We start from the raw sequence: 27,780 nt of genomic DNA on the forward strand, positions 1-27,780 counted from the left end.
CTCAGGAACGCTGGGTGAACAAATACAGAGCCAAGGAGTTGCACAGCCAGAGTCCCAGTGTGCTCAGCCCATCAGTGTGTGATGGAAACAGAGGCCCAGAGAGGTCAGGTGACCTGCCCAGGGCCTTCCAGCCCCCACACAGCTGGGACCAGGATCCACAGCCCCCAGCCCAGAGTGCTGGACACCACACTTCAGGGGAATTGGTGTGCTGACCTCACACCAGAGAGGTCCTGCTAGCTGCCAGCCTGGGGCTCCCCCGCCTGCTGCCCACCCCTTCAACACCGATAGAGGGACTCACAGGCACGACGGTGGGACCTTCCAACTGCAGACACAAAGCACACCACCACCTGAGGTCCAGGGTTGTGATTTGAATCCTACCAAGTGCCCATCAGGCCTTTCCCAGGTTGCAGGGAAAACAGGACCCCAGCCCCCACACAGTCCCTGGCCACCTGCTGCTCATGGAGACTTGTCTCCCCACCTTTAGGAAGGGTTTCTATGTGAAGGTTTTTGCATGCACTGGTCTGAACGCATGTTCACAGCCCTGCAAGGTGGGTTTGATTCTCATCCCCATCTTGCAGGTGAAACAGGTTCCCAGAGTCTGAGTAGTTTGCCAAGGCCACACAGCCAGGAAGGGGTGAACCAGGACTCAAACCCAGGTCCTCTGACTGCCACTTTCTCTCTCTGGGGGTCGGTACCCCCAGTCCCTTCCCTCTTGGTCTGTCGGAGACTCAGCAGAGACACCAGGTGAAGGCTCAGTAAGCTCAGGTGCGTGATGGAGACCTGGGGTCTTGTCACTGTCCTGCCACCTCATCCGCTGGCTTTGAAACCATCCGTGCTACTTCAGGCTTCCCCAGAGGTGTCTAACCTGGCCCCAAAACTCAGCCACCCCACCCTAGCCTCTGGGGGCTGAGGCAAGGGCTCCTCTTTTCTCCACACAGAATGGGCACCCTCTGAGGGCCTAAGGTAAGAGGTGGTCTCTTTCTAAAAGTCCTGGTGTCTAGTTAAGCTCTGGGTATCTTCTTAGCTTTGCTTTTTTGGGGGTCTCATTCAGAGAGGAGATTTGACAGCCGCTCTGAAGACACAGAAGTGAATGGCAGAGCGAGAAGAGGCTGTACCCCCCACCTACCATGACTTCCTTATTAGGCACATGGGGAATGTGAGGCCCAGTGGGTGAGAGGGGCCTGAAGGGGCACAGCTGGGACAAGAACCCAGAACTCCAGCCCCCCAGTCCAGGGCCCTCTACTGCCCAGGCTGTGCAAATGGGGCTGGGACCGAAAGATGGGGACATTCAGGCTGGGAGGCGGGCTTGCTGGCCAGCCAGCCCAGGGGCAGCACAGGCACTCGGGCAGGAACTCCCCAGGGAGTTTGGAAACCTTGCTTCCCTAGGATCTCAGCACCCTTTTAGATCCCGTGCAGATTGTCTTTCTGTTAAAGCGTTTTGAGGCACGATGGCTCACGCCTGTAATTGCAGCACTTTGGGAGGCCGAGGCTGGTGGATCACCTGAGGTCAGGAGTTTGAAACCCGCCTGACCAACAGGGCGAAACCCCATCTCTACTAAAAATACAAAAATTAGCCGGGTGTGGTGGCGCACGCCTGTAGTCCCAGCTACTCAGGGAGGCCGAGGCACGAGAATCGCTTGAACCCGGGAGGTGAAGGCTGCAGTGAGCCAAGATCGCGCCACGGCACTCCAGCCTGGGCGACAGAGCAAGACTCCGTCTCAGAAAAAAAAAAACAAAAAACGCTTTGAGAAGCTGCAGAAGCGGCTCTGCCTTTGACCCCGAATGGGCATCTTTACTCGGGTCCATCATCCCCACAAAGACAGGAAATCTGATGCCAAAAAAAAAAAAAAAGTCATTCCAGGTGTCAGTAACCAGGCGCTGCCTCCAGCCCCGCCCCGCCCGCCGCCCCGCCCGCCGCCTGCGCCAATCCCCGACGGGCCCGTCTTCCAGCCCCGAAGCGGTCACCTCCTGACCTCTAGTGGCGAGCGCGGGGAACTGCGCCCCGGCTCGTCCGCCCGCCGAGCCAGGGCCGTGCATGCCGTGCCCGTTGTTCCTTCGCAAGCCGAGTGAACCTCCCGATGCATGGACTCTGGCTGTCGTCGACGCAGACTCTCGTGCACTGCTTAACCCCGTTTTGCTGCCATGTGACGGCTGCAGACACTGTCCTCAAACTGCAGTCCCACAGACAAGTTTTGTATTTTGGTCTGACCTACCCGAAGGTGTCCTTTTTAAGTCTTATTTGTTAATATTTATAATGACATATAATCCAAAGTAAATGGAAACTTCATATTGCGATCTCATTGCCTTGGCGAGACTCTCACCTTTTAATAGATTTGAAGGGGGTGGGGGCGGTGGCTCACGCCTGTAAGTCCTAGCACTTTTGGAGGTCGAGGTGGGAGAATTGCTTGAGGCCTGGAGTTCGAGACCAGCCTGGTCAACATGGAGAAACCACGCCTCTACACACACAGACACACACACACAATGACAATTAGCCTAGCGTGGTGGCACACACCTGTAGCCCCAGCTATTCAGGAGGCTGAGGTAGGAGGAGGAGGATCGCTTGAGCCTGGAAAGTGGGGATTGCAGTGAGCCGAGATCACGCCACTGCACTCCAGCCTGGGCAACAGAGGGAGACCTTGTCAAAAAAAAAAAAAAGAAAAAAAGAAAAAAAAAAAGATTTGGAAGGGTAGGAGGGGAGGGTGGAAAGACGGAGGAAAAGGCAACTGAAACCTACTCCGGATATAGTCTTGTTACTCTTCACCAGGAACCCATTTGAGGTAGGCCCTCAAGTTACAGATGGGGAAACTAAGGCCCAGAGAGGTTAAAATACTTTTACAGAATCACACGGCTGGTCGATGGCAGAAGCAGGATTCAAACTGAGGCAGCCCAAGACATTTTGCACCAGGACCTGTCGACCATGCTGTTGTCCACTCATCCAACAAACAGCCGTGGAGTATTGACTAACGCCAGCCCGTCTGAGGCTCCAAGAGTCGTACATTTTGGAAGGTAATTTAAGACATGTACTGCTTAGGTTTGGAGGGAAAAAAATAAACCTTCCTAACCACAGATTAGTGTATTAGGACTAGTAGCAATCCCCACACTTTATATTTTCATTCCACCTTGTTAGAAAATGTCGATCAATTGTTGAATACAGTTTATTGTACATCATTCTTTAGGTCAGAAATTTCTCAAGATAAAAGCCTTTGCTTTCTAACATCGACTAACGAAGAAAATGTATGTCATTGAATATGCAAACCTCTCAATCTCTTTCCTCTATGTCCCCCTTCAGGGTCAGGGTCAGGGTTTAGGGTCGGGGTTAGGGTCTAGGATCAGGATTAGGGGTTAGGGGTTAGGGATTAGGGTTCAGGCTTGGGTTCGTACTAGGTCCGGGTCCAGGTCCGGGTCAGCGTTTCGCATTTAGTCAGGGTTTGGTGTTCGGTTTTGGCCGGGTTAGGGTGGGTTAGGACTCGGGTCATAGTTTTGGGTTGGTGCGGTCGGCATCCGTGCTGGAATTTCCTTTCTGGCTGTCACCGTGGCCGTAACCTGTATTCTGGTTCCACTGCTCTCCCCTGTCTAATTATCAGGGCTCTTTTCACCGCTGGCTCCATTCATTGCTCGCTCCTCCTGCTTATCTCTCCTGTCCAATCTGCAGAGCTCGCCACCTTCTTGTTCCGCCCTCTTTTCCCTAACATCCAATAGCAGCCTTCTCCGCAGTCCTTGCTCCTACCACTCCTGTCTCTTGTCCAATCAGCAGGCTTTACCAATGCTTACTCAGCCCACTTCTCTCTCTTGTCCAATTGGCAGGGTCTCCTCAGTGCTCACCCCACCTACTTCATGCCCGTCCAATTGCAGGATCTCAGTGCTAGCCCTGCCCTCTTCTCGCTCCTATCCAACCAGTAGAGACTCTACCAGTGCCCACCCTGCCCACTTCTCTTTCTTATCCAATGACAGGATCTCCTAGTGCTCACTCCGCCCACTTCTCTGCCCCATCCAATCAGCGAGCTCTGCCAGTGCGTTGCGTTCCTGTCCTTTGGGGAGGGAGTCCGGGGTCTCTCGGGGAAACGGAAACGCAGGCTCAGATGTGCGGGTCCAGTTTCGAGGCAAAGCGGACAAAGCGCTCTTCCAGCACACAGTGGTTTTGTGGGGCAAAGGCCGCGCGATTCCGTAGGCCCTGACCCTGCAGGGACTCAGGATGGCCCTGGGCGCTTTGTCCGGGTGGAGCAAGGGGTCGTGTGCGGGCGGCTGCGCAAATGGCCCCGCCGGCACCGCGCGGGCCCGGGTATGGGGGCAGCCTGGGGAGGCAGCGCCTGCGGGTGCCGCCCACGCCGAGCGCTCTCTGCCTCCCCGAGCACTCGCTGCGGACTCCAGGGCACCGTGCACCGAGTGCCATACCTGCTGTGCGCACAGGGGCTCGGCTGGGCTCCCGCTCCCTCTCCCGGTGGAATGAGCTGTCAGAGCCGCCTCTGCGCTCTCCCGTGCTAAAGGAATGGAAGCTGGGCTCCATGCCCCGGGAAAAGGGTGTTTGGCGCCACCAGCGACTGGCAAACCGGTTGCACACCTGCTCAGCTGTCAAGCTCATCTGAAGGACAAGTCCCCCGACCCCCAAACAACAAAACCTCCAGCCCGGCTGGAAGGCGGAGCTGTGGCTGCTCATTTGCAATCCGAGGTCACTGTGTGGCAGGGCCAGGAGCTGAGCTGGAGACGAGGGCATCGTGTGGCAAGAGGAGGGTTCAGTGAGTATATTTGAGAGGTGAACCAAGCACCAGGATTTGGGGTGTCTTGGATTAGTAGTAATGGATTGTTGGTTCAGACCAAAGACCTGCGAAGAAAGCAAGAATATTTGGATGGCCCCGTGGCAACAGCCTTTTGCAGCCAGCAGGGCTGCTCTTGCTTGCTGGGAAGGAGACTGGCACCCAGACGGAGTCTCACTAAGCCTCCCCTCCCATCTCATCGCTTGCAGAGGGACGTGAGGAAAAGGGGCCTCCACAATCCCCAGAGACAATCCAAGGACCGTGGGAGCCGCTGGCCTTAGCCTCGGACTTTCCTGGAGCAGAGACAGTTTCAGAGCCACTGGCTGCCAGGTACTATCATCCCATGGCCATGGGACCAGCTCGTGATCAGTTCCTTTCCCTCCTCAGATGGAGACTGGAGTGTGGAGTGGGTGTGCCGGTGCCAGGGCCCCGACACGGGGACAAGGTCAGACCCCAGGGATGGGGAAGCCACCAGCAAGGAGCCCACGTCAGGGACTGGGGTTGGGGGCTTCCTCTGACCCCACACTGCTCCTGCACCCTGACTCATCACCTGAGTTCATGTCTGTTTTGCAGAATGAGGGGACAGACTTCGAAGGAAACACATGCAGGCCTGACACCTAAAGAGAAAGCCAGCTGTCCCTGTGGTTTATTTCTAGTATTTTGTCTGATTGCTTTTCAGTGAGTCAGTGATAGCCAACGTCTTTAGTTCCTAGTACGTACCAGTGCTGTTTGAACACTCTCCCTGCGCTCTGTGCTCTTCCTATGATGAAGTGAAAACTTCATGTAAGGACAGGAAAAGTGTATCCTGGCCAGCTGTGGGGCTGGATCCACGCGGGGTCAGCCCATGGCATGTTTGGCCATCACACCATGCTCACTTCTGCTCCTTCTTTTCCTTGTACTGTTATGACATCAGCGTCTCTTCTGAGACCACCTGTGCCTGCTCATATTTAGGCCTGATACTGCCCAGGTGTGTGACCCTAGGCAGGTTCTCAAACGTCTCACCTGTAAAATGGAGATGGTACTAGGACCTTCCATGGGGTGGTTGCGAAGGTTAAGCGGGGGTGGTTAGCCAAAGCCTAGGAGCATCAAGGAGCACCATTGAGACACAGTGAGTATTTGTGGAATATTAATTCTTAATTCTTTAATAATTCTCTAATGAATTATTTACTTAATTCCTTTAGGATCAATCATCATTTATTCAGTCAACTGTTAGGCTCTAATCACTTTCAGTTAGGTTAGACATAGCATAGGGTTATGACTGTTAGGGTTAGGGTGGGGATTAAAATTCTATATGAGATTTGGGTTGGGAAACAGAGTCAAACCGTATCATCAGTTCAATATTTTATATTAAGAGTTACAGAGATGTTGAACTCATATTCCTCATGGAGGTTAAAAACTCTATATGATGGTGAGAAGTTGTAGTTAGAAAATTTATTTATTCTATAAATTTATCTTTGTACACTAAGGACCCGTATTCATTAAACTAAAATAAAATATTCTGAGAACTGTGTGATGTGACTAAGCTATGACCGTACCAGCTCATTTAATCCTTACCAACTGATAACTATAGTGCCCACATTTTGCTCATGAGGAAACAGAATTAGAAAGATAAAACATCTTGCCTAGACTCCCAGCTAGCAAGTGACCTATGCCAGGCTTGAGTCTATGGACAGATCTGAAGTCTTGGACTTTTAATTACTATTCCTATTCAAGTCTATCATTTTGGATGTATTTTCTGGGTGACAGGGTGAGACCCTGTCTCAAACAAAAAAAGAAACCCAAAAAGTTTGTTTGTGAAGAAGGAGGAAAACTAGTTTTATGTGGTGTCATCAAGAAGTGAGAAAGGAAAATGTCTTGATCATAGAGCATGATCTGATACTTTAAAAGTTGCCGAGAGGTCAAATAATGAAGGCAGATGGGACCTTTTGAGCTTACTGGTGACCTTCATATGAGCAATTTCACTGTTGGAGATGAAGCCATGTTGGTGTTCAGTTACTCAACATTATTCAACATCCCTTCATGCTAAAAACTCTCCATAAACTAGGTATTGATGGAACGTATCTCAAAATAATAAGAGCTATCTATGACAAATCCACAGCCAATATCATACTGAATGGACAAAAGCTGGAAGCATTCCCTTTAAAAACTGACACAAGACGAGGATGCCTTCTCTCACCACTCCTATTTAACATAGTACTGGAAGTTCTGGCAAGGGCAATCAGAGAAAGAAATAAAACATATTCAAATAGGAAGAGAGGAAGTCAAATTATCTCTGTTTGCAGATGACATGATTTTATATTTAGAAAACCCCATCGTCTCAGCCCAAAAACTCCTTAAGCTGATAAGCAACTTCAGCAAAGTCTCAGGATACAAAATCGATGTGCAAAAATCACAAGCATTAATATACAGCAACAATAGACAGAGAGCAAAGTCATGAGTGAACTCCCATTCACAATTGCTACAAAGAAAATGAAGTACCTAGGAATACAACTTACAAGGGGTGTGAAGGACGTCTTCAAGGAGAACTACAAACCACTGCTCAAGGAAATAAGAGAGGACACAAAACAATGGAAAACCATTTCATACTCATGGATAGGAAGAATCAATATAGTGAAAATGGCTATACTGCCCAAACTAATTTATAGATTAAATGCTATTCACATCAAACTTCCAGTGACTGTCTTCAAAGAATTAGAAAAAACTACTTTAAATTTCATATAGAACCAAAAAAAGAGCCCGTATAGCCAAGAGTACCCTAGGCCAAAAGAACAAAGCTGGAGGCATCACGCTACCTGACTTCAGACTATACTACAAGGCTACAGTAACCAAAACAGCATGGTACTGGTACCAAAACAGAAATATAGAACAATGGAACAGAACAGAGGCCTCAGGAATAACACCACACATCTACAACCATCTGATCTTTGACAAACCTGACAAAAACAAGCAATGGGGAAAGGATTCCCTATTTAATAAATGGTGCTGGGAAAACTGGCTAGCCATATGCAGAAAACAGAAACTAGACCTCTTTCTCACACCTTATGCAAAAATTATGTCAAGATGGGTTAAAGACTTAAATGTAAAACCCAAAACCATAAAAACCCTAGAAGAAAACCAAGGCAATAGGGTTAGGGTTAGGGTTAGGGTTAGGGTTAGGGGTTAGGGTTCGGGTTAGGGTTAGGCCAGGACCAGGATCCCAGATCACCTATCCCATCACCCTGAGCCCATGTCCTTCACATGCTTCTCTCTCGCATCATCTTTCCAGAAGTATCTCCTACCTAATCTGACCTCCTTTGGCCTCTTCTCTATATTTAATCAAAGAAGTCTTTTTAAAGAACAAATGAGTTACTATGTTACCTGCCTAAAGCCTTCCCTTGCTCCCCACTGCCTTAGGGTGAAAGACAACCATAACCTTTGTCCTCACCCCCCCACCTCTTGGGCTTCATCTCTTCCCCTTTGTCTCCTTTCATACTGTTAGCTCATGCTCCTGAATTAATTGGAACTCCCTATTTATGACGTGTCTTCTCCCAACTGTAATCCTTTTGCACATGCTGTCCCCTCTGCCTTTAACACTCTTACCAACCCTGCTGCATTTGTCTGTTCTTTTTTAGGTTACCGAGTAGATCTTTCTTTTTCCAGGTAACCTCCCTGGCTTGCTGGCCTCCAGGGTAAAGTAATCCCTACTGAGTTCTCTGGGAGCAACTCTATGCTGTTATGATCTGTGTTACCACCAGTTTCTCCTGGCTCCTGAGAGAAGGCTGGATATAGAAGATAATCCTGCCATCCATTAGGAGAAAGGGAATGCTGTATGGAACCCAGCAGTTCTCCAGGACACCTCTTGGTACTTCCACTGACCACAGTAAACGTTCATAAAAAACTAACCCAACCAACTAAATAACCAACAAAGGCAGGACCACTAAGGGTTTGGACCCTTCAGGAATGAAGGTTTTGATCACCCTACTGGTAAAAAGCCAGAACAATGGAAGGGTGGGCTCAAGGCAAATGGAACCTGGGATGAATAATGTAAGAAGGAATTTATGAATATTAACTACAGCATTGTGACCAGTTACAGAAAGAGAACTATAGTAGTGATACAGTTTTTTCTCCTTGTTTGTATGTGTATGTCTATCTGTATCTATGTCATCTATCTTTCTATTTATTAATCTATATGCACATTTTGTTTTGTTTTGTTTTGAGAGGGGGTCTCGCTGTATCACCCAGGCTGGAGTGCAGTGGCGGATCTCGGCTCACCACAACCTCTGCCTCCTGGGTTCAAGCAATTCTCCTGCCTCACCCTCCTGAGTAGCTGGGATTACAGGCATGCATCACCATGCCCAGCTAATTTTTGTATTTTTAGTAGAGATGGGGTTTCACCATGTTGGCTAGGCTGGTCTTGAAATCCTGACCTCAGGTGATCTGCCTGCCTTAGCCTCCTAAAGTGCTAGGTTTACAGGTGTTAGCAACTGCACTCGGTCTGTTTTGTTTTAAGAGATAAGGTCTTGCTGTGTTGCCCAGGTTGCCCTCAAACTCCTGGGCTCAAGAGATCCTCCTGCCTCAGCTTCCCAAGTAGCTGAGGTTACAGGCACAAGCCACCATGCCTGGCTAGCATATTTGTTTTTATTAACTAATTTTTTCTTTTGTTTCCTCTTTTATCCTTGTTATTTTATAGAAGGATTATTGGCAGGAGCTTGTAGGTTATAAACTCTTCAGGCAGAACTGCCAAGGAATAACCTCACTCAAAAGATGGGTGCAGTGTCTGTTGGGGCTTCCTATCTCCCCTCTGTGGGAGAAGGGGAGAGGGCCTTGTGTTAATATGAAGGATGCATTGAAACTTGTTATACAAAAAATATACATTTATTAATGTAGTACAGAAGACTTAATATCTGTAGAAGAATGTGTGTGGATGCTGAGCAACAAAAGGGGTGGCTGGGCCAGTGAGAAGCTATTGACACCTGGTTAGGTGCAGTGTCAGGTAATTCCAGCACTTTCGGAGGCCGAGGTGGATGGATCACCTGAGGTCAGTAGTTCAAGACCAGCCTGGCCAACATGGCAAAACCCTGCCTCTGCTAAAAATACAAAAATTAGCTGGGCATGGTGGCGGGTGCCTGTAATCCCAGCTACTTGGGAGGCTGAGGCAGGAGAATCACTTGAACCTGGGAGGCAGAGGTTGCAGGGAGCCAAGATCGTGTCATTGTACTCCCGACTGGGCAACAAGAGTGAAACTCCATCTCAAAATGAAAAAAGAGAAGCTACTGACTCTCAGCTCCAAACTGAGCCTTCCATACTTAACTTGGCAATGGTGGGACTGGAACTGTCTGAATTACATTAGTTTTGCCAGCCGGCTCCTTGTTAGGGGCTGTCAGGCAGACAAAGATACACTCTTTTCTGTTGTCTTTGTTGTTCATGCCAATGTCATCTCAGCAGTGTCATTTCACTTCCAGTTTCCAGTTTTTTCCACACTCCTAGAATCAGCTTCATCTCTCTCTTCAGAGGCTCCACTGGGCAGTGCTCCCCCGCCAGAGGTCTGGGTCCCAGCTCTGCAGAAGCCCTGATCTGAGCTCCCAGGAGCCAGCCCCAGCTGGTCTCTGCTCAGGTGTCTGGGTTGCAGGTCCTGGGGGGTCCCTCTGTTGACCTTCTAGGTTCTCACAACCTAATCTCTTACTATTGTCCCCAGTCCTTGAGGGGGTGCCTGCATCCTGCAGTTACTTTCTCTGTTACCTCAATGTCTTCCTTTGCTTTTCTAGTTCCCTGGTAGCCACCAATTTCCTGATATTAAATTCTTTCCATTTTTCTTTTTATTTTTTGAGATGGAGAATCACACTATCACCCGGGCTGGAGTGGAGTGGCGCTATCTTGGCTCACTACAACCTCCGCCTCCCAGGTTCAAGTGATTCTCCTGCCTCAGCCTCCTGAGTAGCTGGGATTACAGGCACCCACCACCACGCCCAGCTAATTTTTTGTATTTTTAGTAGAGACGGGGTTTCACTATGTTGGCCAGGCAGTCTCGAACTCCTGACCTTGTGATCTGCCTGTCTTGGCATCCCAAAGTGCTGGGATTACAGGCATGAGCCACGGCGTCCTGCCTCTTTCCATTTTTCTAACTGAACTCTTAGTGATACAAGATAATGCAGAGTTCCTTCTCACACGGATCCTACAGTCCAGTGGGAGAGACAGATATTAAGCAAATAATTACATTTAATTATGTTGAAATAAGTGCCATGAAGGAAAAGTACAAAGTTTATTAGCATATTAAAGGCCCTGAGAAGTTCTGCAGTAAATAAGCCTGGTTAGCATTGTTTAGGGCAACATCTCCTTATTTTATTTGACCAAGAAACTTCATGGTAAACCTATTAGCACCCAGCAGAGTTAGCGTGCTACATAGTAGTGCATTGTGCAAATGGAAAAGGGAAGTCATTGAAGAAATGTGAGCTGGGGGACTTGGAGTGTGAGCATTTGCCATGTTCCTCCAGTAGCATCCAGTGGGTTAGGGGCATCTTAGCTGCAGGATTCCAGTCATAGGATCAACTGACAATTCTCCTTGCTCTTTTCTTTTCTTTTCTTTTCTTTTTTTTTTGAGACAGAGTCTCGCTCTGTCGCCCAGGCTGGAGTGCAGTGGCGCGATCTCGGCTCACTGCAAGCTCCGCCTCCCGGGTTCACGCCATTCTCCTGTCTCAGCCTCCCCAGTAGGTGGGACTACAGGCGCCCGCCACCACACCTGGCTAATTTTTTGTATTTTTAGTAGAGACGGGGTTTCACCGTGTTAGCCAGGATGGTCTCGATCTCCTGACCTCATGATCCGCCCGCCTCGGCCTCGCATAGTGCTGGGATTACAGGTGTGAGCCACCGCGCCCGGCCTCTCCTTGCTCTTACTCTAGCCCCATGAGGCACCTTTCTGGTCATCACCGACTTACTGAGTAAATTTCCCTATAGGGAGAGGATGCTCTCATTCACCAGCACAGATGTTCTGGTCTACCTGGCAGTTTCTTTCTCATTATAGAGCAAGGTTTCTTGACCTAGGTCTTTAGAGGGACCATCCACCCCTTAAGACTATCTGCAAAATGTGTGTGTGTGTGTATGCATGTGCGCGTGTGGGCGCACGCGTGTGTGTGTGTGCATGCATGGACATTTTTCCGGCAAGAGGGTCCATATCTTTTGATATTCCTAGTGGGAGTGTGACTTCAGAAAAGGATAAGTTTAGGAATCACTGCATTAAAGGAAAATGTTCTATTATTTGTGTATTGATCTCCTGTGAGTGTGGTCACTGTAAATGGGTTCTTCTTCGTCTGATCAGCCTTGTGTTGACTCACCAAACTGAGGTTCTGGATCCTCCAAGGTACCTACTCCCCTGGCTAAAGGATGAACCAACCTTCTTGGACCTCAAGGGATCACTCCCCTCTAGGCCATTGCCTGTGCCATTTCCTCTCGCTGGGAAACCCTCTCCCCAGGCCTTGTGGTCAACTCCCAGTTATTCTTCAGGTCTCAGCTTAGAAGTCATTTCCTCCTTGAAACCTTCTCTGACTAACCGCTTCGGGATTTGATGGCCCTTATTTGTGCTCCCACAGCATCCGTCCCACCTCTCTGGGGCCCCTACTTTCCCTTCCCACAGGACCATGTTTTTCCCTTCATTGTGTCTGTTCCATGATACAATTAACTGTTTATAGTACTTCTCTGCCACTTTTAGAATGCAAGCTCCACAAGGAAGGGGGGCTGTGTCCAGCTTTGCTCTGCTTTTCCCCCAACACCAAGCACAGTGTCTAGCATATATTAAGTGCCCATTAAAATCGAAGGAATGCATACAAAAATAAGTACCTTAATCCTTTCAGTGCGACATTTATGTGCCGTCACAGCTAGACCACGAATGTCCTTTTACCTCACTCTAGGACTATGTACAGATTTGCCAGCCACGAGAAGTCCAAAAAATAAAACATCCAGGTAATCAACTTTCATCTTCTATCAGCAAAAGCTTCTTTCTCGTCAAGTGTGTGCATACATTTGTACATACAGATGCACATACTTATATGTGGGTGAAGAGAAAACGTGCTGCAGTGTCGGAAGAAACCTACCTGTGTTTCTTAGAAAGCGGTTCCTATAGCCCTTGACTACCCTTGTGACTGGGTTATAGAAGCCATCTCCACAATCGTAATAGCCCCTGGGGATTTTTCTAGGTGGGTCCATATTGGTGAGTTGAGCCATACCTTGAAAGAACATAATGGGCAATTAGTTCACCATCAAGGCCAAATCCAAACCCAGTGTTCCCATAAGGTCCACTTGTGGCTGGTGGCTCATGTGACTATCTGGCTCCCCTGTTGAACTAAATACCCCCTACTCAGGGCAAGAAGCAAACCCAGCAGAAACAGTGCCCCAAAGGAACTTTCTGAACATGGCTCTTGGGAACAGGGTCTTGGGAACGAGACCCTCTGTCTTCTTCTTCCTTTGACCCCATCGTCCTCCATTTCTTTGGATACCATGACAAAGGGCACAGGTTCTGAAGTTAGACAGATGCTGAGGGTAAGTCAGAGTTGGCAAATGGATAGGAGAGCATCAGATCCAGAAGAGGGGTGGCATTCAAAGCGTGGGCAGAGGCCAGAGGCATGGATCCTTAAGCCCCACTCTGGAAACCTTGTAGAGCAGAGCACGTATGAAGGAGAACAGCAGAAAAGAAATGGATCAGGTGGACAAGGGGCAGGTGGTGGAGAACTTTGACTCTTGCCAAAATTACCACGGTGGCTGCCACTCATTGAATGTTTATTATGTGCCAGACATTGTGCTCCTCTTTTATTTAATCCTGAGAGCAACTCTGTGGCTCCATTTTACAGATAAGAAAACTGAGGCTCAGAGAAGTTAAAGTAACTTTCCCAAGGTTATCCAGCTAGGAGGCAGTCCAGCTCTGGAACCTGTATGTTCAGGTGCCAACATCAGGAGAGGAGACAGCCTAGGTGCAGCCACAGGACCAGGGACACTGAGATCTCTGGGAGAGAAAGAAGATTGAGTGCACCTTTTAGGTCATGCACGCTAGGTATGTGTATCTTGAAACGCCATGGCTCAAGTAAAGGGAGAGGTTGGAATAAATAACTTCTCAGGTTCCTTCTAACTATAGTTGCTATAGTTCCTTGTTCTCTAGACTGAGAGCTGGATGCCCACTGAGCACACAGCACCACGCCCACAACCCAGAGTCTTGCACACAGTAGGAACTCTTGTGTTGCTTAATGACATGCCTAACCGTAACCCTGACACTGACCCTGATCCTAAACCTAACCCCATATGTACTGGCTAATGACTACCGAGAACTTACTCCATGTCAAGCACTTTACAGCCATTCTCTCACCAAAGCCTCATGCCAATGCCTATCTCACAGATGCTCCAAGAGGTCACGGGGCACTTTTAACCCTCACCCTGCCTTGCAGGCAGGACGAGTTGCCCTAACAATGCCAGCCCCGAGAGGTAAAGTGTGGAGTGACAAGGGAAGGAAGTAGCTACTTAGAATCAAGTTGCTCTTCTGAGGGTCACAGGAGAAGTAGGGGAGAGCCAGGCAGGTTCGGGGAGAGCCAGGCAGGTTCGGGAAAAGCCACCACGAGACTGGCAGAGGCTTAGCTTTAGCAAAACCAGCCATTGTGTGAGAGCTAAGGCTTAAGGCTGAGGGCTTTTTGCCTACAGCCTTAATTGGGGTGAAGAGCCCATGGCAAAGTCCAGGCCTCCCATCATAACTAATCCGGGAGGAGTGATTTGCAAGGTTCTCAAGCTGCAGCTAGACTGGCAGCTCTTTGAAGGGAGAGATGATGTCCTCTTAACTCTGGTCTCCCTGGGTCCAGCCAGTGTCTGACATACAGTAGGAGCTTAGGAAATATTTCTTAATGTCATTGCCTTAACTCCCCTAAGCACATACTTCACCCTGCACTGTGATGTCAATATCATTATCCCTGTTTGACAATAACTCTTTAACGAGTACCCACTGTATGCCAGACAATGTGCTAGGGCCCTGCCCTCATGTTGCTCACAGCTTGGGAAGACGAGCTGAACACTCACGATCCAAGCCCTGGGAGGAGGTCATGGCTGCTGTGATATGCCACAGGGAGACCTTACCTAGTGTGGGAATTCAGGGAAGGGGCTCCCAGCTTCAGGACGTTGAGCTGAGACCTGAAGGACGGGAAGGAGTTATTTGGGTGAAGTAAGAGGGTTAAAGTATTCCAGGCAGAGAGAATGGCAGGAAAAAGTGTGGTCTCTTTGAGAAATAGAGAGAAAGCAAGCATGGCAAGAGGGGAGAGAGAAAAACCTAGAAGGGTGGGTAGCCTAGGATGAGGCTGGGACATGAGCAGGAGCCAGAGAATGTCACTGTTTCTGAGAATTTGAAACCTTATCTTGAGGGTATAGGGAGCACTCAAGGGGCGGGGTGGGAGGGAGGCAATCAGATTCACACTTTAAAAGATGTAAGCGGCCGGGCATGGTGGCTCACGCCTGTAATCCCAAGTTAAGGAGGGAAGGTTGCTTAAGGCCAGGAGTTCTAGATAAGCCTGGGCACCACGGCAAGACCCATCTCTACAAGAAACTTAAAAAAAAAAAATTAACCAGGAGTGGTGGCACATTCCTGTAGTTCCAGCTACTTAGGAGGCCAGATCACTTGGCAGGAGGATCGCTTGAGCCCAGGAGTTCAAAGTTACAGTGAGCTATGATCATACCACTGCACTCCAGCCTGGGCAACAGAGCAAGACTCTGTCTCAAAAAAACAAAAAGATGGAAGTGACTGCAGAATGGAGAATGACCTCAAGGGGACCAAGTGGGGATCTCTGGACTCAGGTCATCAAGGGGAAAGATGATGGAGGGCTGGAACAGGGCAGTGGCAAAGAGTATGAAGAGAATGCTGCCTGGCACATGGAAGTGCTCAATAAATATTTGTTGAATAAACAAATAAAGTCTATATTTCAGAGGTAAAATCCATAGGACCATTGCACTTAGGGGGCAGGGGAAGGGAGGATTAGGCTTACCTAGGTGGATGGGCATGACATTCAGTGAGGCAGCCATCACGGTGGGGGTGACAATGAATTCAGTGCAAACAAGTTGAGAACGACCAATACAGGTGTCAGGGAAGCTTGATGCAGGGATCTTAGGCTCAGGGATTCTGATTTCAGTTTAGAAGCCGATGGTAGTTGAAGGCTTAGAAGTGTATCAACTTGTTCAGGAAGAGCATATAGAATGAAAACAGAAAATGCCTAAGCCAGAGAGCCCCGGGAACCTCAATGTGAATAACTGGGGGTGGGGGGATGTTGAGGAGGCAGTGGCAAAGAAGCCTGGGGATAGGAGGAAAATAGCAGAGTAAGTGTCAGGAGGGCAAAGGGAGAGAAGGCGGCTCACCCAGTCAACTAACTGACCCAAGGTCATGAAACTGGGAAGGGAAGGAGATAGGGGTTTGAGCTCAGGTCTGCCTGACTCCAGTGCCTGGGTGCTTCCTGGAGGCTTCTGCCCTGACGGAGGTTGACTTGTGCAGGCTCATCCAGCTATAGACAGAGAATGCTAGGACTCAAACCCACAATTTCTGGCTCCATGCTCTGTCAACCACAGCTCATGGTCTCTCACAAGCTAAGTTGGGATTGTTTTCATAGTATACAGAGTTGTTTCCCCATCTGTCATTTTGGATATATTATCTCTGCTGTGCCAAAAACTACACTCTTCTTTTTTTATTTTTTTATTATTTATTTATTTTTTATTATACTTTAAGTTCTGGGGTACATATGCAGAATGTGCAGGTTTGTTACATAGGTATACACGTGCCATGGTGGTTTGCTGCACCCATCAACCTGTCATCTACATTAGGTATTTGTCCTAATGCTATCCCTCCCCTCCCTTCGTCTTGAGGCTCACCTGACCTGGAACACGTCTCAAAATTTTAAGGTGCCACTCTCTGAATCCAGACTTATAGTCCAAATGTAGCCCTCCGTGATGAAACACGGTTTTTGCAGGGAGGTAGCATGATACAGAGGACCTCAGAGAGGAAGACTGGGCTGCCAGTGTGAGCTCTGCCACAGGGAACCATGTCTGAACTCCACAGCCTCAACCTGGAGTGACATGGGACTAGGAAGGCTGACTGGGCAGGGTCATCTGGACATTAGGGAGACAGGGATTACAGAGAGCCTCCCCCAGCACCTGATACACAAAGCACATGCTCTGTCAGTACTGCTTTCGTCCTTAACTCTTTCTTTTTAAAATATTTACATAATTTTAGTGTTATAGTAGGTACCACGAATAAGAACAGCTGACATGTACCGTGCACCCACATGCATTCAAGGCATTGTTCTAAACACCTGACATGAATTATCTTATTTACAACAATCTTGGGAGGTAGGTGATGCTGTTGACCCCATTTTGATTTTTTTTTTTTTTCTGAGACCAGAGTGTCGCTCTGTCGCCCAGGCTGGAGTGCAGTGGCGTGATGTCAGTTCACTGCAAACTCCACCTCGTGAGTTCAAACGATTCTCATGCCTCAGCCTCCTGAGTAGCTGGGATTACAGGCATGCCACCATACCCGGCTAATTTTTGTATTTTTAGTAGAGACAGGTTTCACTATGTTGGCCAGGATGGTCTGGAAGTCCTGACCTCAAGTGATCCACCCGCCTTGGCCTCCCAAAGTGCTGGGATTACAGGCATGAGTCACCACGCCCAGCTGATTGACTCCATTTTGAAGGGGAGAAACTGAGGCACAGTGGGTAAAGTCCCTTGCCCATGGTCCTCTGGCTAGCACAGTGGAGCTGAGATATGAGGACTGGCCTTCCTGGCTCCAGGACCTGGCTCTTTTGTATTCTTCTACGCCTGCTCAGTTCCTCTTCCCCTTTAAGTTACTTCAGTAGGACACAGTCCACTTATCCGAAACTGTCTTAGTTTCCCTCTCAGTTTGGGTATGAAGGAAAGGGTGGGTGCCTGGGTACCTGCAGGCTTCAAGCCATTGAGGATCTCTGTGTAAAACCTCTGATCATAGCCGTCGCAGTAATGCCAGTTCTTCTCATCATAGTGCAGCCCATCTGCGAAGGTATATGTGCCCTGGAAGACAAGGAGCACACATGTGCATCTGAGGAAGCTGAAGGCTTTTGGCCAAGAGGTTCAGATATCAAGGGAAGTGGGGGCCTTTCTGATGGCTGCAGTAAAGAAGTGGTAACTATCACAATTACTATGGTTGTGACGACAAGAGGGAATGGGTATAAGTGCCGAGCCCTGTCCCTGCCGCTCAAAGTGGGTGAACTCACTTTGGCAGATGAACTTGGGCAGGTGACCCACTCTCTCTGGCCCTTCATTTCCTCATTTGTAAAATTAAGTTAATGATAGTGTACATAAAATAGGGTTGATTGAAAATTCAATGAGATAGCACACTTGAAGCATTTAGCACAGTGCCTGGCTGTGATGGTTGATTCTGTGAGGCAACTTGACTGGGTTAAGTGAAAGGGATGCCCAGATAGCTCGTAAAACATTTCTGGGTGTGTTCATGAGGGCGTTTCTAGAAGGGATTCACATTTTAATCAGTGGACTGAGCAAAGAAGTTCCACCCTCACCAAAGTGGGTGGGCACCATACAATCCGTTGAGGGCCTGGATAGAACAAAAAGGCAGAGGAAGCGCCAATTCCCTGTCTCTGCTTGTGCTGGGACATCCATCTTCCTTGCCCTTGGACATCAGCATTCCTGGTTCTCAGGCCTTTGAACTCTGACTGGGACTTACACCATTGATCCCCCTGGTTGAGGCCCTTGGGTTTGGACTGGAACTACACTAACAGCTTTCCTGGGCCTCCAGGTTGCAGAGGGAAGATTGGGAGGCTTCTTAGCCTCCATAATCTTGTGAGCCAATCCCTAATATAAATCTCTTTCCATACATCTCTGTATATCCTATTGGTTTTGTGTCTCTGAAGAACCCTGACTGACACACTGACACAAAGTAAGCCCTCAATAAATGTTATTATTCTTTTATTATTATTATAGCTGGAAAGGTCAGAGCCATCAGCCACGGCCCTTTGTCCAAATGCATACATTCTGCCTTTGCTGCCTTACTGCTAAAGGAAGCCTCAGGATGTAGAAATTGCATTGGCCTGGGCATCAGGAAACACGGGTGGAAATTCCAATGATACTATTAATTCACTGTGTGACCTCGGGAAAGTCACATCCCCTTCCTGGGGCTTAGACTCTCCAAGCTATAAAACAAGGAGCATTTCTTAACCTTTTTTAGGTCATGAGTCAGGCCCCAAGATGCTCTTAGTGAAACTGATGAAAGCTATAGATGCTTTTCCTGGAGAAAAACTTAGTCCCCTTTACACAGAAATTTCTGTATGTAAATCAAGAGGTTTCAGTGACTCCCTGAATTCTATTCATGACTCACAAATACCAGGGGATAAGAATCCTTGGATTAGGTAAGTTATAATGATAGTAGCAGTGATGGTGGTAATAAGAGCTAACACTTATTGAGTGCCTCTTGTGTGCTGGGAACTTAGCAAAGTGTTCACATATATATATTGAGGTGCCTTGTACTATTGTGGTAGGCTGAATAATGGTCCCCCAAAGATGTCCCTGTCTGCTGCAACCTGTGAGTATGCTACTTTACATGGCAAGAGGGATTTTGCAGATGCAATTAAATGAAGGATCCTGAAGTGGGAAGATTATTTGGATTATCTGGGTGTGCCAAATATGATTGCAAGGTTCCTATGAGAAGGAAATAGTAAGGTCAGGGTGAGAGAAGATGAGATGATGATGAAAGCAGAGGGATGAAGGGTGGCGTGATGATGAAAGCAGAGGTCGGAGTGATGCGTGGCCATGAGCCAAGGAATGCAGGCAGCCTCTAGAAGCTGGAAAAGGCAAGGAAACAGGTTTTCCCATAGAGCCTCTGGACGGAATGCAGGCTTGCTGACCTATTTCAGACTTTTGAGCTCTAGAACTGTAAGATAATACATTTGTGCTGATTTCAGACTAAATCTGTGGTAACCTGTTATAGTACCAACACATAACTAATGCAACTAACTGTCCCGAGTTGATAGGTGAAGAACTCTCAGGGAGGTGAAGTCGTGGGCCTAAGATCAGGCAGTAAGTGGTGTAACAGATGCAAACTCATCATGGCCTCTCCACAGATCCTTCCAGATCTAGAGGGAGAGGATTCTAGAGCCCTGGGAGATCCAGAAGCAGGGAGAAATTAGCCGGGCATGGTGGCACATACCTGTAATCCCAGCTACTCAGGAGGCCTAGGCAAGAGAATAGCTTGAACCCAGGAGGCAGAGGTTGTGGTGAGCTGAGATCACACCACTATGCTCCAGCCTGGGCGACAGAGACTCGTTTTCAAAAAAAAAAAAAAAAAGGTCAGGTGCGGTGGCTCGCACCTGTGCACCTGTAATCCCAGCACTTTGGGAGGCCAAGGCGGGTGGATCACAAGGTCAAGAGATTGAGACCATCCTGGCAAACATGGTGAAACCCAATCTCTACTAAAAATACAAAAATTAGCTGGGCATGGTGGCGCATGCCCGTAGTCCCAGCTACTCGGGAGGCTGAGGCAGGAGACTCGCTTGAACCCAGGAGGTGGAGGTTGCAGTGAGCCGAGATTGTGCCACTGCACTCCAGCCTGGTGACAGAGTGAGACTAAAAAAAAAAAAAAAAAAGTTGGGGGAGTGGGGGAGAAGCAAAGAGAAGAGTGAATGGAACGAGGTGGGCACCAGACAGGGACGATGGGGCGCCAGAGGGTGAGGCTCTTCTTGCCCGAGGATCTCTCCTCCACAGCACCCGCCCCCCCAGCTGATCACCTTTATGGCCAATCCGTTTTCCCAAATGGCGTCGTATTGGCTTCCACTGGGGAGGTACAGGGTTCCTTCGCCGTGAAACATGCCATCCTTCATTTCCCCAACATATATTGTTTCGGTAGGGAGGATGTACTTGGCTTTGCCCTCCATCCTGTAAAGACACAGGGAAATCACTGAGCCCTGTGTGACAGCTGGAGGATCAGAGCTGGCAGGCAACAGAGTGAGCAGGAACCCCGTTCTCAGCATTCTCATCCTTCTCATCCCAGCAGTACTCTGCTGAAAACAAAATTTTTGTTTTGTTTCCCTCAAAAGCTCAAAAACGAAAAGAGGGGAATAGAGTTTGCTCTGTTCATTCTCCCCTTCACCTAGAGGCTCACTCTCACCTTGGAGTTCACACTGCTCCCTGAAATAAACCCCCTTAGTAGGCCCAGAGAGTGTAGAGATGTGCCCAAAACCACACACAGTAAAAACTGTGGACACTAGAGCCCAGGTTTTCTGGCAGCTGGTTCTGTGATTTCTCTGTCCCCCATGACCAATCCATCCTTTCCTATTATGCCACAAGTGGAATATTAGGGAAAATATGAAATTTAGAGACAGGAGTAAGGGTTTGAAGCTTACCACCATTATATATATATATATAAAATCGTGGATATTGATATTGGTTGGCTGTGTCCCCACCCAAATCTCATCTGGAATTGTAGCTCCCATAATCCCCACATGTCATGGGAGGGACTCAGTGGGAGGTAACTGAATCATGGGGGTGGGTTTTTCCCATGCTGTTCTCATGATAGTGAATAGTCTCATGAGATCTGATGGTTTTATAAAGGGCAATTCCCCTGAACATGCTCTCTTGCCTGCTGCCATGTAAGATGTGCCTTTGCTCCCCCTTTGCCTCCACCATGATCGTGAGGCCTTCCCAGCCATGTGGAACTGTGAGTCCATTAAGCCTCTTTCCTTTATAGATTACCCAGTCTTTGGTTATGTCCTTACAGCAGCATGAGAACAGACTAATACAGATACTTTCCCAAACCTCTTTGCTTGTGCCTCCCTCCCTTCCTTCCCTTCCTTCTTTCCTTCCAAACAGATATTTACAGAGCACCTACATTTTGTCAGGGACTATGCTGATGGTCCAACTTGCTGAATACAACACAGATTCAACAGTGATCAAGGCAGATGCAGTCCCTGTCCTCGGGGGCTCACAGTCTAGTGGGCGACAAAATTGAGTAATTATACAATGTGTGATAAGTGCTATGCAGGAGGAAGACAGGCTCATACAGAACAAGGCAGGGACACCAGCTTGACCAGTTGACTAGCTTCTTTGTTTTGTTTTTTGTTTTTTTCCCAAGACCAGATCTTGTTCTGTCTCCCAGGCTGGAGTACAGCGGTGTGATCATGGCTCAATGCAGCCTCAATCTCCTGAACTCAAGTGATCCTCCCACCTCAGCCTCCCAAGTAGTTGGAACCACAGGTGTGCCCCACCACGCCTGGCTTATTTAATTTTTTTTTTTTTTTTTGTAGAGATGGGGTTTCCCTATGTTGCCCAGGGTGATCTAGAACTCCTGGGCTCAAATGATCCTCCTGCCTCAGCCTCCCAAAATGTTGGGATTATAGATGTAAGCCACTGCACCGGGCTGACCAGTTTCTTTATGGGTGAAATGGCTGCAATTAATACAGGTAACATATAACTATTTTCCTAGTAAAGGGCCTGACATATAGTGAGTGCTTAATAAATATGCTTTCATTCATTCCTTCTCCATTCCTCCTAACAAGCTGAAGGCTCCTCTCCTAACTCTGACCTTTTTAAGGCTTTTGCTAGTACCTCTGTCGGGATGCGTAACACTTTCTATCTTGTTTTGTAATTAGATATCTTATCTCCGGTATTTAAGAAAAGCTTCTTTAAAGGAAGACTTTGGTATCCTCAGCTCCTAGAACCACTAAGCAGGTGCTTCATAAACGTCTCCTGAGTAAAGAATGAAGGAAACAGAAAGAGTAGTCAGTGAACAGAGTGGATGACAAAGTTGTTGAGATAACTGAGTGAGACGATGGTTGTGAAACTATAGCAGAATACCCGGCATAGAACAAGAAATTGAAAACTATTTCACTTTTATTCTAGTGCAAGACATGGGGGGAAGGGAGAATTCCTCTTCTCCTTCCCTCCTGTACTCTTTGCTTGAGCTCACATCTATCATTTCTAAGCACCATCTCCATATTCAAGTTCTACACCCTTCTCTGAGGTTAGACCCCACCCCTTTTCTTACCTCGAACTGGACATCACTGTTCAGACCTCTCACAGACATCCCCAACTCGCCTAAAACAGAATCATCTCCTCCTCCCCTAAGCAGCACCTCCTTAGAGTTCTCTATTTCCATGAATGGTATCAGAATCCTCTGGTTCAAGGCCAGGAGCTGGGCCCAGGGCTGGGGCTGTAAGCCATCTCTGGACGGGACTGGAGCCAATCAGCTGCCAACTCCTGGCAGTAAAATCCCCAAACCTCTCCTACATTTTTCTCTTTCCTGCGGCTTCACTGCTTCTGCCTTGGCCCAGGGTTCTGCTGCCTCCTACTGGGACAACTGCAGTGAGCTCTGAGCTGATCTCCCCATCTTCACTTTTCCTGCTTCCCTCCTCTCTGTCCCTCCTTCTCTCCTTCTCCTCCCTTCTTCTTTTTCTCCTTCACTCTCTCTCTCTTTCCCTTCCTTTCTCCCTCCTTCTCTTCCATTTTAAAAAATTCATTCAAAGCGAAAAGCCTGCCTTCTAAATTCAAAGTAAGTTAAAAAGAAGAAAAAAACCACTTTATAGTGAAGGCTTCAATCCATAATAAGGATATGATTTCCAGATCTCAAATACCTATCAATTAGCTGGGCATGGTGGCGCATATCTGTGGTCCCAGCTACTGGGGAGGCTGAGGTGGGAGGATCGCTTGAGTCTGGTGGGGTGGACATTGCTGTGAGCCAAGACTGCACCACTGCACTCCAGCCAGAGCCCTCCAGAGTGAGACCCTGTCTCAAACAAACCCCTCAAAACCTATGATTCATTCATTCATTCATTCAGCCAACATTTACTGAGTCTCTACCACACATATGCATTATGAGGAGAGTTACAGAGATGAAATAAGTTTTATTTCCTGATGCTTGGCCCTACCAGGATCTATCAGTGGTTCCTCCACCACCAGAATTGTGCACGGTATTGAAATTTCTTTGCCAGAGCACAGACCGCCTGTCCAGCTTCCCTTTGCATAACTCCTCTGGGCACAACCCACTCTCCTGCCAAACTGAACTGCCAGCTCTACTCCATACGTGCCCTCTGGGCTATTGCTCATGCTGTTCCCTCTGCCTAGAAACTTCTAGAAAAAGAATTCTTCACCTTGCATCTCCAACCACCTAAATCCTACCCAACCTTCAAGGCCCATTTCAAATACTATCTCTTCCACGAAGCCTTTAAGGACGGCTCCGACTGTATGTGGCCTCTGAAGGGCCCCAGCAGCAGGGCTCTATTGTAGGAAGCACGTGGGCTTTACAGTCTGATCGACCTGGGTTTTAATACCTGCTCTGCCAAATGCTAACTGGGTGACTTTGGGCAAGTTTACTCCGAGCCTTACTTTTCCCATCTGTAAAACAGGATAACGATATCTATCTCAAAGAGTCCCTGTGAAGAGAAGATGCAGGCAAAGCCACCCAGAGCACAGTAGTTACTACATAAATGCTATGGGCGTCCCTTCCTCCCCTGTGTCTGTAGGTCTCTTCTGGCACTTACCTTGTGGTGCTTTGGAGTGGAGTTATCTAGAACTCCATTGTGCGACTACTCCAAAGAAACCATAATATTGAGGTCAGACAGATACTACATTAACCTTTTTTTTTTTAATATTCACACGTGGTACAGGGAAATCATGTCTCTTTAAAGGTTTTTTTTAAAGTAGATTTATTGAAGTGTAATTGACATACAATAGGCCACGTGTTTAAAGTGTACAATATGACACGTTTTGACATCACCTGGAAAAACATTATTACAATCAAGACAAAATATCTACTCCCCATAAAAGTTTCTGCATGCCTTTCTGTAATACTTCCTCCTTGCCCCTGACCACAATCCTCATCTCTAGGTGACTACTGATCTACTTTCTGTCACCATAGATTTGCATTTTCTAGAATTTTACATAAATGGAATCATACAGTATCTACTCTTTTTGTCTGGCCTCTTTCAGTTAACATAATTTTTTGAGATTCATTCATGTTGTTCTGTGTACCAATAGTTCACTCCTTTTTATTGCTGAGTAGTATTCCAATGAATGGATATACCACAATTAGTTTCTTCATTCCCCTGTTGATGACATTTGGGTTTGTTTCTAGTTTTGGTTATTATAAATAAGGCTGCTATGAGTACTTGTATACATGTCTTTGTGTAGATATACACTTTCGTTTCTGGGGTAAATACCTATAAGTGGAATGGCTGTTTAACTTTTCAAGAAACTGCCAAACTTTTCCAAAGCAGTCGTACCATTTGATGTTCCTATCAGCCATGGAGAGTCTACATAAACTTTTTAAACCAAACGTTAAATATCAACTTCCTACTGTATAGAGAGGTTACTCTATTCATTTAAACTCCAAGAGGAAAATATCCCCTCCCTAAATTAAAAAAAATCGATTGAGTATCTACCATTTGTAAATAACACCCATATATGATCATTACATATTCCTTGAAACACTGCTGCTGAATGTGCATTGCTTTCCCATTTTACAGATGAGGAAACTGAGATATGGATGGTTGATTAAGTGTACAACAAGCAAATGGCAGACTTGAGCCCAGACCTGTCTCATGCTCTCATTACATGCTGAAATTTGAGATGCCCCAAATAGAATTCTAGTTAACTGTTGTTAAAAACACAAAATCAATACAGAATAACACATGTCCAACTTATGAAAAGAAGTATAACAAGTGAAAAACTGCTGACTTCTTGCTAGTTATGGGAAATTGGGAAGCCCTGTTCAGGTCTGGAAATCCCTATTGTGGTTACAGAGGTACCAGACAACCTCAAGCAAAGCCCAAATTCCTAGGGCCAAAGCATGGAAATGGCTGATTTGGCACAAAAACCCAATGAAAATACACAGAAGGCCAAAGGCAAATGGTTGAAAGCCTTCCCTCTTTTACCTTGTCTGTGTGTTTCTCTCTCACCCATATACAGCCCGTCAAAAATTAATGTAGTTTCTCAACTTTTTGTGCCTGAAATGCCCAATACCCCATCTCTATCTGCCAAAATTCTACCACCTTCACTGTAGCAGGGCCTTGTGAAAAGTAAGAATGTGGTTTGGACAGAGGATTGGGTTCAAATCCTGACTCTGTTACTTCCTAGCTGTGTATCCATAATGGTGGGCCAGTCATTTTGCTTCTCTTAACTTCTGTTCCTTTATTTGCAAGGTTAGCCTGAACTATCTCACTGAGTAGTGAGAGGGAGTACACACCAAGCACCTCAGCCACTTACCTGATGAGTAGGATAAGTGTCTCAAGCCCTGTAAGGGTCACCTTTGTTACCTGGAAAGATAATAACATCTTCCTTGCAAAATTGATGTAATGATTAGAGAGATAGCATCCCATAGCATTCCTACCACCCTCTCTAGGAATCTATCTCCTATCCCTGTCCAGACCACAGATCCCTCTTTCCTATTAACTCAAAATGCCCTGGAATTCCACCAACTTGTGAATACAGAGCCCCAAGGTGGGAGTGCTTCACAGTCCCGACAACTAGCACTGGTTCAGCAAACCACTTCATATCGTCCAGCCTTGGTTTCCTCAGCTATAAAAACAGAGATTCCACTTTCTTCATCCAGGGTGGTTGGCAAAAAAGAGTGGCCACCTCTGTGTTTCCTCTGCTTCTCTCTACTACAGCTCTTATCACACTGAATCGCAGTTATCTGTTATGTCTACTAGTCGCATCATGTTTGAATGAACTTTCTGAAGACAGGGATTGTGCCCAGAGTCAATTCCAGGGCCTGGTACTCGGTAGCCACTCAACATTGTTGAATTGCTGGGCACGGTGGCTCATGCAAGAGGATCACTTGAGCCCAGGAGTATGAGACCAGCTTGGACAACATAGCAAGACGCCGTGTCTACAAAAGGCGTTGAAAAATTTGCTGGGGGTAGTGGTGCACACCGGTAGTCTCAGCTACTTGGGAGGCTGAGGCGGCAAGATTGTTTGAGCGTAGGGGGTCGAGGCTGCAGTAAGCAGTGAACAGGCCACTGCACTCCAGCCAGGGCAACAGAGCGAGATCTTGTCTGAAAATAAAACAAAAACGAGAGAGAGAGAAAGAAAGAGAGGAAGGTAGGAAGGAAGGAAGGAAGAAAGGAAGGAAGGAGGAAAAGAAAAGAAAAAAAAACTGTTGAATTGTTTTTTACTACTAGTCCACTACAGTGATTTGTGTATAAAATCCTCTATAATAATCCCTAGATCGTGAACTCCTCCTGGAAGGAAGCGACCGTGTAGATTCAGATTAGCCAGTCTCTCTTCCCTAATCTTCGTGTTTGTTTTTGTAGCATTTACCATTATCTGTAATTATTTTATTACTTATTTGTTTATTGGCAATACATCTCCAACTGGATTATAAACTCCCTAAGAGCAAGGATCTTGACATTTTAAATATTCCTATGTTTAAAACTGGCAGATAGCACACACACACAGTCAATGCACACACACATATAAGTATATATGGAATGAATGCATCTCAGCTTTGCTGCTTGTTAGATACGGTCCTTGAAAAAATCACTCGGGCAAGTTTGTGAAAGTGCCTGGCACAAGGTGTTTCGCAGAAGCAAAAAGCCGTCTTTTTCCAGTCACAGCTATTCAAGGTATAGTAAGTGAATCAAATGAGCCCCTTACCTCCCATCTACATATTCCCCGATATATTTGCTCCCTGTGTACTCCATGGCGCCTGTTTTTAGCTTCCAGCTGTTAGGATCCGGAGTCTCAGTGGATACGGCATCACTATGACAACCTGGAGGGGTGGGCGGAGCCGAATCGAAGCCCCACCCCGCCGGAGGCCGAAGAGTTCTCGGTATTGCGCACGCTCCCTCGCTCGTGGTTGGGCAGGGCGATACGCCTGCGTGTTGCCGGATGCGCATGCGCAGGCGCCGTGTGGCACTCGGCGGTCGAAAGGGGAGTTCGAGGAGACGGGGGCGACGCGGCTGAGGGCTTCTCGTTGGGGTCGGGGCTGCAGCCGTCATGTCGGGGATAGTGGAGCTGCCCGCTCTAGAGGAGCTGAAAGTAGATGAGGTGAGGCTATCCGGAGGACAGG

General features: G+C 47.6%; 1 protein-coding gene and 1 pseudogene across 2 annotated transcripts; one reads left to right on the forward strand and one right to left on the reverse strand.

Annotated features, from left to right (window-relative positions):
• Positions 1-12,557: 12,557 nt before the first annotated feature.
• On the reverse strand, positions 12,558-27,622 carry LOC129532626 (MORN repeat-containing protein 5-like). 2 transcript variants are annotated; one of them, XM_055382805.2, is made up of 5 exons: positions 27,366-27,499; positions 21,604-21,703; positions 20,504-20,651; positions 17,666-17,777; positions 12,558-12,946 (listed from the first exon to the last, which is right to left on the reverse strand). In XM_055382805.2, the coding sequence occupies exons 1-5, from the start codon at positions 27,370-27,372 to the stop codon at positions 12,726-12,728; spliced, it is 588 nt and encodes a 195-aa protein (XP_055238780.1). In that variant the 5' UTR covers positions 27,373-27,499; the 3' UTR covers positions 12,558-12,725. The 2 variants fall into 2 exon arrangements, with proteins under 2 accessions (XP_055238780.1, XP_055238781.2); XM_055382806.2 differs by lacking the exon at positions 21,604-21,703 and having other exon boundaries at positions 27,366-27,622.
• LOC129532625 (NADH dehydrogenase [ubiquinone] 1 alpha subcomplex subunit 8-like) overlaps positions 27,613-27,780 on the forward strand; it is an 85,120-nt pseudogene continuing 84,952 nt past the window's right edge.

This window comes from Gorilla gorilla, chromosome 2 (assembly GCF_029281585.2).
Source record: "Gorilla gorilla gorilla isolate KB3781 chromosome 2, NHGRI_mGorGor1-v2.1_pri, whole genome shotgun sequence".
Lineage (NCBI taxonomy): Eukaryota > Metazoa > Chordata > Mammalia > Primates > Hominidae > Gorilla > Gorilla gorilla.

Coding starts and splice junctions, on each gene's coding strand:
- LOC129532626 (XM_055382806.2), bottom strand. CDS start 27,607: ATGCGCATCCGGCAACACGCAGGCGTATCGCCCTGCCCAACCACGAGC. Junction 20,652..27,365: donor GGGGAATATGTAGATGGGAG/GTAAGGGGCTCA, acceptor GTGTCTTTACAG/GATGGAGGGCAAAGCCAAGT. Junction 12,947..17,665: donor CAATGGCTTGAAGCCTGCAG/GTACCCAGGCAC, acceptor TGTTCTTTCAAG/GTATGGCTCAACTCACCAAT.